The sequence below is a fragment of the Schistocerca gregaria genome, chromosome 1 (genome assembly GCF_023897955.1).
Source record: "Schistocerca gregaria isolate iqSchGreg1 chromosome 1, iqSchGreg1.2, whole genome shotgun sequence".
Classification (NCBI taxonomy): Eukaryota; Metazoa; Arthropoda; class Insecta; order Orthoptera; family Acrididae; genus Schistocerca; species Schistocerca gregaria.
The window spans coordinates 465,515,138-465,527,914 of NC_064920.1; the positions used below are offsets into that span (position 1 = coordinate 465,515,138).

Here is a 12,777-nt window from a genome sequence, read left to right on the forward strand (position 1 = left end):
GTTACATAGCTCCAGAGTAAGAGCTAGAAAATGACAGATTCTGATTATTAGATGTAGATAATTGAACAATTTTACTTATAAATACAGAAGTAAAAATACTAACAAGAGTCTCAATTGTTCTTCATCCATGAGTAGTACTGCATTAGCAATTAAAACTCATGCCACATCTGGCAGATTAAACCAAGGAGTATTTAAAATAAATTGGCCTCGATTATTTTTCAGTCAGTACTCAGAAATTTGTGAAGCAAATACTTGATTTATGCCAATTTTAGTTGAAAAATCTTCAGTGAACTTGTTTATTAAGTTATTACCCTTAATAATCTAAGGAGTTAGTTAAAATATAACACTAGAGTGTCAGTCTAAAATAACTAAAAAATTAGTACACCTTGAAACATCAGATGACTGAATTAACTGTCACACTAGTTCTACTGCATGAAAATCTAAAATGGAGAAAGCGATAAACTTTGTCCTTCATCATTTAGGGTGGAGTCTCAGCGAGAAAAGCGTGTTGCATGGCACTAAGTGCTCGCGTTCTCAAATAATGATTAAATACTGTCTGGGTAATTTGCATATCATGATTTGTCATGCGTCAATATGTATATACAGTTCCTATAATACTTGACTTAATGTAAGAGTATAAATCTCAATGAGTGGGTTGTGAGAACATTTTAAATTTTTAATTTTAGTTAATAACTAGTTGACAAACCCGGCTTTTCCCATGTAACCGTTTTCCAATTTTCTGTTAGAAAAGAAAACAAAAAATAAACTGTGCTTGTAGTAAAGTATTGTAACAGTATCGTTTACATGTACTCGTACGAATACCTCTGAAATAGTTGTACAAAGGAACATGCATAACGTATTGATGTATCAGCACAGTATTTACGCCTACAGCCTTTGGCGCTTCACAGTTGAAAGATGTCAAAAGAGATGCCAGGTGTAAGGGATCGTATTAGTAATGAATAAATGTATTACAACTTCAAGCACAATAAGCCATTTTTCATGTCTGTCTGTTTTTATGACGCCATATCTCTTGAACTATGGGTCGTAGAATGATATATTTATGTAGGCATATTCAGCGGCATAGGTGGATGCTGTCAGTGAAACGTGTTTCGAATAGAGTTCGTAGCAAAGAAGTAAGAAATGTGAAAGTCATCGACGATGCGGCCATTTAACACGTACGGTATTGTGTATTACGTCATATCTCCTCATCTATGAGTCATACAATGATATAATTTTGTACTTGCATTCAGTGGCATATACGGATATTGTCTGCAAAACGTTTTGAGAACAGATCTGGTAGAAAAGAATTAATACATTTAAACGACACACATGATAAGGCGATTTCCCACGAATATCAATGTTTATAGCGTCTTATCTGCTGAGCTGTGCTGGTAGGTAGTTTTTACCTCCACAGCGATTGTTGCCTGGCACTAAGGGATATATGTACCAAGTTTGGTTGGAATAGGTCTAGGCCTTTAGGAAGCTATCTGGAACACACACACACACACACACACACACACACACACAGAGAGAGAGAGAGAGTGAGAGAGAGAGAGAGAGAGATTTTATAATATTTATAGACTATATGATATAGTGAACGTCAAATTTTTGTTGCTTTTGGGAGCTGTTTAAATAGGCGACCTGCTACGAGGAATGGATAACCATTTAATCCGTCTACTAATATAGATACCTGGCGTGCTCCATGGGCGTAAAGGGTTCCACCTCAATTTGCTGCGACGTGTTGAACAGTGTGGAAAGAAAAACATCGAATCTCTGAGCAGCTGTACGGACCGAGAGTAAACCTCGAAGGTCTGATGCACGCACACACACACACACACACACACACACACACACACACACACACTGGACCATTCCTTCTGAAACCATGAGTTTGGGCATACTCTCCCCCTCATCATGCTCATTCCATAAGCTTACAGGAAATTGACACATTCAGTCTTCTCCACTATCGCTGAAAATATGTAATATCATCACGGGATCACCCTGTGTATTCTTATAATATCTTTTAACCTTTTGCAAGATATATGAATTTTTTTTCTTTTTGGAGGGGCAGTCCAATTGACTTTTTGAATTCAAAATGTAGTATTTACTGCTTCCTCGTCCTGTTTGTTTATCAGGAAATTTTCTTTCGTATGTTTTTCACTTACTGAAGAGTTTTCATTCCTATTCGAAACTTCGACAGCATTCTTGGTCATGTGCGGCTGGTTAAAAAAGTTCCATATTCAATGGGTATATAGAAATATTTTCCAACCATGCAGTCAGCGAATTTAATTGCATTTTCTCGATTGTGAATTTCCTGTATTACTACCATCCACGTTTCGTCAACATTTTTTGGTAGAAGATATGCCACAGCAGTAGACATATAGCAAAACAATCGGACTTATTCCTTATCTGTGTATACCTCCCATTACCACAGTTCTTGTATTTTCTTCCACAGACTTCGGCTGAGTGAAAATTGCAAACACAAAGGTATATTTCAGTGAACACTTTTTTCATAGCTTTAATTTTAGTCTAGCAGCACATTGCCTATCCAGGTATTTTATTTTACAACCAACAAAATACCCTTTCATGTGTATTTCCACTTTTTTCTGGGATCAAAACAAATAAAACGGGAAATACCGTCCTTTTCTGTGCCTCTCTTCTCTTGTTCTGTGACATTCGATGTCAATGTGTACGTTGTAAAGTTGTTTGAATTGTTTAGAACAAAAGTCAAATATCGCAGCAATAAAAAGTTCCATTTTCGCGCAGGGTTTTCTCCGCTTCTTCACATTCGAATGCCGTGATTCTTTTGTCAGAAACAGATCTGTCGTCAATTTTCAAACTCTATAACCTTCAATTAATTTTATAATCTCTTCGCTCAGTCTAAACTCCGAACTATTCCCAGGCTTCTGTGTGGTACCAATAGCTTCCCTTCTTGCTTTACACGTTGCAGTCTTGCAGTTCTCATACTTACGTACTAGACTGTCCACACATATAGGACGACAGATTGTATTACTGTCGTGCAGATCCTAATCTTCGTGGATCTCAATAAAAACCAGCTTCCCAAGTACAAATCTAACCTGTTTCCTGTTGAATTCTTGCTGTTATTCCCTGGTATCTCACATTCCTTTCACAGACTTCTGTCACATGATATTTCAGCTCTTTTACCCTTTCAAGGATTTTATTATCCACATGTAAAGGTCTGTCATCGTTCTATCTTTGGCTTTATGCACATTCATCTTCAAGCCTGCCCTCATTGTCTCTTCCATTAACACTCTTACCATGTGAACCAGATCTTGCTCATTACGTCGTTTTAAAACTACATCATCCACATAGGCCACGTTGTCCATCCTCCTCCCTAAATGATTTCGTGTCTCTAGGCTTGTTATCTGCTTTGAATGTTCTTTCCAGAACCAGATTAAACAGAAAGGGGCAGAGGCAGTCTCCCTGTCATACTCTAGTCGTCTCCTTGAACTGTGCATGTCGTCTCTTGTATAGATGCTTGTGATAGTTTTGTTAGTTCTTGCCATAATGCTTGCCTGTTCACACTATCAACGGTTATTGAGAATCGTCGTCTTAGTGAAATTACTGCCTGTTCTTATACTTAGTTGCCCTACGGTTTACTTTTCTTTCTAAACCCTGTTTTTTGGAATGCGAGTACCCCTTCGACATATGGTGTTAGTCGCTCCAGCAATAACATATTCAGTATGTTACAAGCAGTAAATAGAAAGGTAATTCGTTTAGAGCCGTCCATTAGGTGTCCTTTCGTAAATGTTGGACTGATAACAGACTGCTTCCATTACGCCAGGAGCCCTTTTTCTCTTCCAAATTAAACGGATAAGGCGGCACACTCTCTCTTGCAGGATAGCTCTTCCCTCTTAGAGTGTCTCTGCTGCCGTCTCTTCCTAGTGTCTTTCCTCTCTTTCTCGTACTTCTTTCATGCTTGGCAGTTCATTTTCCACTGTTGTTATTCACACTCGATTTTCTCTGTGTAAATCTTTTTCTTCTTCGTCTGATGCTGCCATCGCATCACTGTGGAGACCATTGCCCACATTCAGGAGATTTTCGAAATATTTTTTAGTTCCTCCACATCTTTCGTTTCATCTGCTGATCATTTGTTCTGCTTTTTCAGGGCGTCATCTGCGGTGTGTTTGACTTGAATCTTGCGATTGGAAATCATCTTGTCTACATGATCTCTCTCAAAGTGCAGCAAACCTGTTTCGAATTTCAATTGCATATCAGTCTTTTATGTAATCGTCTTTCGGTAGATCTGCGTTTATTTTCCGGTCTGCTGTTCCTCCTATGCAGATTCTTCATTCTTTCCGTTCATGAAAAGTTATCAGCACAACATTGTAGTCTGATTCTGTTTCTGCACCTCTTTGAAATTTCACATTCTCAAGAACACTTCTATGTTTAGCATCCTATGGTATGTGGTCTGTTTGGTTCAGAGCGTTTTGTTCAGGTGATTTCCATGTTATCAGATGTATGTTCTATGGGGAAAGTAGGTACATATAATCTTAAGATTTTTTAGAAGTTCCAAGATTGGCTAGTCTCATTCCATTGCTGTTGGAGGAATCGTGTAGACCACAGAGGCCATTCTAGGGTCTCATAATGGTTTATCATCCTACTTTGGCACTAGTATCATCTAGGATCACTTTTACATCGTAGAACAGTGCATCTTCTTTTCCTGATTCCATGTCTTCGTAGAAACTGTCTTCGTTACCATGGTCTTTATCTTCTGTAGATGTATGTTACGAGACCATTGTTAGCTTGTAAAACTTTCATATCATTCTTATACAGCATATTATTTCATTCATAATCTTGTAGTCTAAGGTGTTTCCTCTTATACTGTTGGTTGCTGCAAAACCAAGTTCTGTTTACTTTCTCTATTTTCGTTACAGAACAATCTGTAGAGCTTATCTTTAAGCGTCCTTTCTCTGAGCCATCTACCTCTTGCAGTGCCACTGTATCTAGCCCCTACCTATGCATTCCTTATACAGCACCTTCTTATAATTTGGGATACTTCCGAAGAAATCTAAACTCTTGTCTTTCAAATCCTGAAATTTCTATTTAAAAGTCTGGACAACAAACATCGTCTTTTATTCACGCAGTTATATTTTCGTTGCTCAATCTGCACGCCTACTTTGTCAGGTGGGCAATAATGTTGGTGTTTGCTTAAGTTTCTGCTATTTGGAATTTTTAAATTGCCTCGCCATTTCTTCCATTCACATAATCTCTCTGGCCACCCAGTAGTGATGACCATGATTATGAATAAACAGCTTTTCTTTCAGTGTTGTAATCATTTCCTCACGTGTTGCAAAATTGGTTGGTCGGAACTCCTGTGGTACTTGGGCATCTACAATAGGGTCACGAATACTAACGTCCAAAATCCAAGATAGGCCGCTTTCCGTACTCATTTCTCTGCATTCCTCATTCGACCTTGAGATCATTGCATAATTCTCTTAGCTCGGTCGTTAAATACTTCTTCCATGAAGTACATATGCACAATAACTGCCTTAAAAGAGAAACTCACCATTTCACCCCACGCAGATTCAGTGGTAAGCTTACTCAGTGGATAGTCCAGCAAAAACTGAACACAGATCTGGCATGAAACTGAGTAGATGGTATACTGGACTGTGAAAAAGGAAGAAAAATAGAAACAGTGAATGGTCTAAGCTCAAGATGTGTAACAACATGTAAAATTCAATAGCCACGGCGTCGTGGTAATGTGGTCACGGTGTTGGAGTCTGCATGGGGGGATCCATATTCAAATCTCCCTGGTGCCCAATTTTTTTCCACAAAATTATGGAGTGTTCGTCTGGTCACTGACGTGTCTGTCCTCAGTATTCCAATTTGTGTTTGTGTTATGGTGTAATCTCCGTTTGCAACAGCGAGGTCTGAGGAAGTAGCGTCCAGATGCACGTACGTTCTATTTTTTCTATACAAGTACCACATGTTATGACTCTTGCGTTCTGTTTTGGAAGTTTGGGCTCTTGGAGTCTTTCGTTGTAATATAGTTCTCACCTGTTTATTTGTTGTTTTCATTTCTGTGACAGGTCTCTGCGGCATCTCGCCTGCTCCCAATATTCACCACATTTACTTGTGACATAGTTTATTCTTACCACATGACTGAAATTCTATAACCAGTGTATAGTTTCACAATTGGCAAGACTACAGAAGGAGAACAGACACGTCAATGAGTGTGTGGAAAGTTCATAATTTTGTGGGGAAGAAAAAAAAAACTGGGACACGAGATAGGTTTCAACACAGATCTCCCACTTCGCAGTCCCACACTTTGACCACACAGCCACGCGCTGTGGTTCTTGCAGTTCTCTCGATGTTGCACAGCTTGAGCTTGGACCGTTCGCTGTTTCTATTTTGCTTCTTTTTTCAAAGTTCAGTACACCTCCGTCCGGTTTCATGCTTAATCTGAGTTCAGTCTTTGATGGGCTATCCACTGATTCATTTTGCCACTAAATCTGAGGGGGGACGTGATGGGGAAATTCCCTTGAGAGTAATGGTCAAAGAATGGCTTAGTTTAATGTGAGAAATTTCGTAAGTATATCATAAGTTTTTAACTGGCCATTGAGCATTATCTTCTATATTAATTCTTATAGGCAAGTGTCCTGCTATGCAGAAAATACAATTTTCCGCTCACTTATGAATCATAAATGAGGTGAAGTCTTATGTCATTTACATAGATGGTTTTCTGGTCATATCAGTTAGTTACTTTGAGTTACCTGATTTTAGAATTTGATGTGATGAAATATTATTTTCAGTGGGTAGCAATCTATATTATCGATGTGACAAGAAAAATTTACAGTCAAGTTATTATTTGTTTCGAATTTCACTTTCATGTGATGTAACAGTGTATAGACAACAGACATCGTTTGATGGTTACCATAAGTGTTATAATCTCAGATCATGTGAACAAGCAACAGCACAGCTTTGATGGTATCGTATCTAAGCTTAACAATGATAGCAGTATTGTATGGTTCTGTATGTCTGGAGGAACTGTTTCGATGTGACGCCACTTGGACTGTGTTTCCATGTCATTGATTACTTATTCAAGCACAGAATCATGTTCCACTGTCTCCCAACCCAGATCTCAAATCTATGAACTTCATCGAGTTATAAACTAGTATGAATAAAACGTAGATTCAAATTGTTACAGGCTGCTGAGTGCTTAAATATTATATCAAATCAATCAAATATTTCAAAATGTGAATTCACCACAATTTGTTTAAAACTTCTCCCAAATGAGAAGTCGACAAAAGAAGGTAGAAGTTCCGATTTAGTTGCCTCTTTCACTTTTTCAATCATTCCAGTATTTTCGAAATTTTTAGAAGAACATAACATTAAAGTTAGAGTGTTCTGCTTCTGGAATTAGGTTCAGTTTATCATTAAAAAAAGTGGTAGAAGTTTGCAAGTTAGCACCTAATATACTTTTTGAATTATTAAGATAAAACGAATTTTGGTATCTAAATTTTGTAATGCGAGTTAGATTAACTGATATTTGTTATGAAGCTATAAAGCCAAGATTAAAGCACTGCACTTATTATGTGTAATAATGAATCTGTACCGTGCCTGAACATAATATGGTAATTTTACAAAGGTATAGAAGTTAAAACAGAGAGTTCAGAGCCCCTAACTATACTCGGTTCCGTTTGAAATGTCCAGGAGTTCAAAATTTGTGATTTACCTGGATAACGGTGTTATAGAACATAAATACAGTTTTACTTAGTCTTGAGGAGTACTGACTGGGAGCCGCCGCCAAAGCGGGAAGCGATTTTGGGGCGAATGCTTCTTTCGCCGTCCACATCGGGCATGTATGAAGAACGCGATGTTTACAACAGGAAGTTGTTCGATCCCCGTGAGTCACATGTGTTGTGCCTCGCCATGTTGTAGAATGTTCCATGAATCTTTCAGTGACAGTGTCTGCTTAAGCCTTAAATGACGTTAACAACTACTGATATGAATGCTGTTAAGGTTGACTGAAATATCCCGCTTATTTAGTGCAAATACTTAAAAGCCGACTTTCGTGGTTGTAGTAATGAAATGGAAAGCCCACGTTAAGTTTTCGATGTTCTGCTTCGTGTACTGATCGCTGCATCATAGCAAGCCGTTTGGCAAGTGCCTTAGATTATTCTCTACTTTTAAGGCTAGTAACTAAACTTAGACAATTATGAACATAGAGCATAAATTGTCTCAGAACTTTGTCAAGTGCTCAGTGCTGACAGAACAAGCTTTAAATATTTGCAAAAATTAATTATTCTTGTACATGTAAGTATTGATTATAATATATTGTTTCGTTAAATGACAACTAATTCTTATTTGTCGCCCTAATTCTCAAATACTTTGCATTATCCATAGAGATTTACGATATTTCACTTTAGTCTCGACGAGATGACTTGTGGACCAGTGGACAAAAGACTATGAACAGTATATCCTCCATCGGTTTCTGGCTGTTTGCACATGTAGCTTTCAGGCCCTTATAGAAGAGTGTGGTTTCCAAAATTCATTTCATGCAAGACTATCAAGCATTGCAACGTACAAACTAAGTAAAAGACTTCACAACTTACCCACTGCCCGGCACACTCACAATGTAGGTACACCAGGTGGCAAATCCTGAGCTGTCTACATAGCACTGACTTTCATGTGACTGACTTTTTATATGCATCAGGAACAACTGAGATACTTGGCAAGGAATCCATAAGCTCAGTCATAACCATGGCTTGCTTAGACTATGATTTCATTTTACGTGAACTTCAGCAATGAAACAAAATATACTTGAAAAAATTTATTTATAAATAGTAATTAACAAAAATAACAATCTATTAATGATTCAGCTCACACCCATGATGCACAAGGACAACGAAATAAATGACAGTTCACAAAATTCACTTAGTAAACAGCGTGGTTTCGCGGTTCGAAATCAATTTCTCTGCTGTAAAACACGATCATCCACTACCAGTCGGTGTCGCGTGGATGTGGAGTGAAGGGCATGTGGTCAGCGACACGCTCTACCAGCCGTTTTGCTGACTTTCCAGAGCTTCGGTTCGGTACTTATTCAAGTATCTCCGCAACTGGCTTCACGCCGCAGCTCTCGCACCAAGGAAAATCCGTTCGCAGTGAAGTGAATCGAACGCGGATCTTCTACATATCAGCATTCTATACTGGCCACTCATTTACGGAGGTGGACATACCAAAAAATTTGCATAAATTATTAATAGGTACTGTAAATGAGATAACGAGCGACGAGAAAGTGATCAAAGCAATTGTTTGTTTGAATAACATTTACACAACATTTAATTCTTGAAACTAGGGAACAAGGAGACACGAGAAACAAGGATAATTTAGGGTTGTTAATACACAGGTATTCTGTGTGAGATGGTGAGGCAATTGTTAGTAGTACCATGTTTTCACATCATTTGCAATGAATCAATTGTTTGTCAAGATTAATCCTCTGAAATCCTGTTCTTCTCAGTTGTACTTACCTTCCCCGTTTCCATGTGTGAGAGCCTCACAAAATTTTACTGTTCACAAAACGAATTTTATTAAAAATTTCTCAAGTTTCTTGCCAACATAATCACTTTCTTTGCTCGTTCCACATATGCGTGGTACGTGACAATACCGTATTTCATTTTTTTCTTTAATGATAATTTGTTGCAAAATTTTGTGCGTAATACACAAAAAGGATACGACAAAGGAAAGTTCAATAATGAAATAGTCAATATCTTAAAGACGATGGTGCAAATGGCGTGAGAGGAGACACTGCTTTCAGTTAACACCTCTTAAGATATAATGTAATTGATATTCATTGCAGTAACGTGAACATTATAGTGTCTGAGAGTTGATGTAATTCGTCTGGATGCCATTGTGGTCGGCCACAATGATTTGGTCTGATGTAGGTCGTGTGCTTGATGTTAAGGTCGAATGGTGTCCAGTATCCAGGTAAGGAAGGAGGAGACACGGGTGTAGACAGCGGGATAGCCCACCATGCCGCAGTTTCGGGGGCCAAATGAGACGAGTCCAACGAGGACACCCCTAGGTGGCTGGCCTTCGAAAGCCATGAGCGGGCCGCCGCTGTCGCCGGAGCAGGAGTCCTTGCCTTCCTTACCGCCGGCGCATATCTGCGACGAGACAATGCGTCGGTTCCAGCGCGAGTACCGCTGCTGACACGTCTGCTCGTCCACCACCGGTACCCCGACGTACAGCTTCACTGGGCTGGTGTCACCTGCAAAACACCAACATGCGCGTATTAACCAAAACAAGGGTACATAATAAATTTCATTGAGACAGAATATTTCTTTTGACTGATCAGCACAGATATAGAAAGGATCACTCATGCCAAACTTAGCTTGCCCTTTTCTTGCACAACACCGTTGAATCATGGATGAAGGGCTACAGGCAAATTCCGTATTCCTAGGTTTCTGGGAAGCATTTGGCACAGTGCTCCGCTGCAGTCTACTAACGAGTGTTCTCAGGAGCGCTCCCAAATTTTGGGAGCGGCACCTAGGTCCATGCATTCTGGTGGGCTTCCAAAATCGTCAAGCTGAGATGCCCGAACCACTCATACGAAACTTCATTCTATGGATTGATATAGTTTTAATTGTGTCATTGAAATGAGTGATTTCACGTAAAGTGGAGATTTAAAAAAAGGTTACATACATCTAAACGTTGCTGTGGACGAGCGAATATACAGGGACCAATAAAACGACACCGCCAGACTTCGAAGGGTGTAGAGAGCATCTTGAGAAATACCTTGACAATAAGTACCCATGCCCACTACGCTAATGTTGCTACAGAAATTAGAAATTACTGGTCCAATCAGGCCACCAGTTTTGCAGGTAATGCGTGTTCTGCTGCGATGGACGCAAGTGGAATCGTCCACAGTGCGATTACTTAGATCTGCCACTAGTGAAATCGTTAGACAACATCGAATGCATCCACGCCTATCACAGCGTTATAGATATACATGCCCATGTTTGCTGCCGAAAGCGTGACCTAGAAGTAGTCGACAGTCCCTATGATTTGCATGGTGTATTTTGTTGTTTCACACGTGGGTTCGAGATCTCAGTTTGTTTCTCAAGATACCATCAACAGTACCTCCTAGTTTGTCAGTGTCGATTTCTCATTACCAAAAATAACTTCCTAATATTTCAAACAGGAAAAAATAAGAATAGAACATTGAAAGGAAGCATTTAAAAAGATATAAGGACTGCTTAAACAAGAAAAAAATACTTTATTTGGGATCTTGTTAGAGGTGGCACAGAAAAGATGACATTATAGAAGTAAGACGAGAAATGTCTTGAAAGCTTTGAAATCTGACTATGTGGAAGAATGGAGGAAAGTAAATTGCTAGAGTGGTGAAGGAACTATTAAGGGTTCGAAAGAAAAAGGCAACAAGAAGTAAATCTCCAAATAAAGGTAAAAAGTTATCATTGACGGTAAAATAGAAGATATAAGAGACAGAGATAGAAAAATGTATTTCATACAGATGGATCTGAATGATGAGACATCTTACCAAGAAATGCAGAAAACTGAAAGGCCTTGGATTTCGTGCTGCTGATATCAGTCTTTTGGTATCACACGTTGATGAGTCCATATGGATGTGTGAAGAACACCTGTTCTGCATAAAACGTACAGTGGAACATTTAGCAAAAACCTTAGTTTACAAAGTAATTACACTCCTGGAAATTGAAATAAGAACACCGTGAATTCATTGTCCCAGGAAGGGGAAACTTTATTGACACATTCCTGGGGTCAGATACATCACATGATCACACTGACAGAACCACAGGCACATAGACACAAGCAACAGAGCATGCACAATGTCGACACTAGTACAGTGTATATCCACCTTTCGCAGCAATGCAGGCTGCTATTCTCCCACGGAGACGATCGTAGACATGCTGGATGTAGTCCTGTGGAACGGCTTGCCATGCCATTTCCACCTGGCGCCTCAGTTGGACCAGCGTTCGTGCTGGACGTGCAGACCGCGTGAGACGACGCTTCATCCAGTCCCAAACATGATCAATGGGGGACAGATCCGGAGATCTTGCTGGCCAGGGTAGTTGACTTACACCTTCTAGAGCACGTTGGGTGGCACGGGATACATGCGGACGTGCATTGTCCTGTTGGAACAACAAGTTCCCTTGCCGGTCTAGGAATGGTAGAACGATGGGTTCGATGACGGTTTGGATGTACCGTGCACTATTCAGTGTCCCCTCGACATCACCAGAGGTGTACGGCCAGTGTAGGAGATCGCTCCCCAAACCATGATGCCGGGTGTTGACCCTGTGCGCCTCAGTCGTATGCAGTCCTGATTGTGGCGCTCACCTGCACGGCGCCAAACACGCATACGACCATCATTGGTACCAAGGCAGAAGCGACTCTCATCGCTGAAGACGACACGTCTCCATTCGTCCCTCCATTCACGCCTGTCGCGACACCGCTGGAGGCGGGCTGCACGATGTTGGGGCGTGAGCGGAAGACGGCCTAACGGTGTGCGGGACCGTAGCCCAGCTTCATGGAGACGGTTGCGAATGGTCCTCGCCGATACCCCAGGAGCAACAGTGTCCCTAATTTGCTGGGAAGTGGCGGTGCGGTCCCCTACGGCACTGCGTAGGATCCTATGGTCTTGGCGTGCATCCGTGCGTCGCTGCGGTCCGGTCCCAGGTCGACGGGCACGTGCACCTTCCGCCGACCACTGGCGACAACATCGATGTACTGTGGAGACCTCACGTCCCACGTGTTGAGCAATTCGGTGGTACGTCC

The 12,777-nt window shown here is 40.4% G+C and overlaps 1 protein-coding gene across 1 annotated transcript in view; it reads right to left on the minus strand.

Moving 5' to 3' along the window:
• Positions 1-9,092: 9,092 nt before the first annotated feature.
• LOC126354349 (CLIP domain-containing serine protease HP8-like) overlaps positions 9,093-12,777 on the minus strand; it is a 65,906-nt gene continuing 62,221 nt past the window's right edge. The window contains exon 7 of the mRNA XM_050003963.1: positions 9,093-10,234. Coding sequence (XP_049859920.1) covers positions 9,924-10,234 — 311 coding nt within the window. The 3' untranslated portion in view covers positions 9,093-9,923. The remainder of the gene's footprint in view (positions 10,235-12,777) is intronic.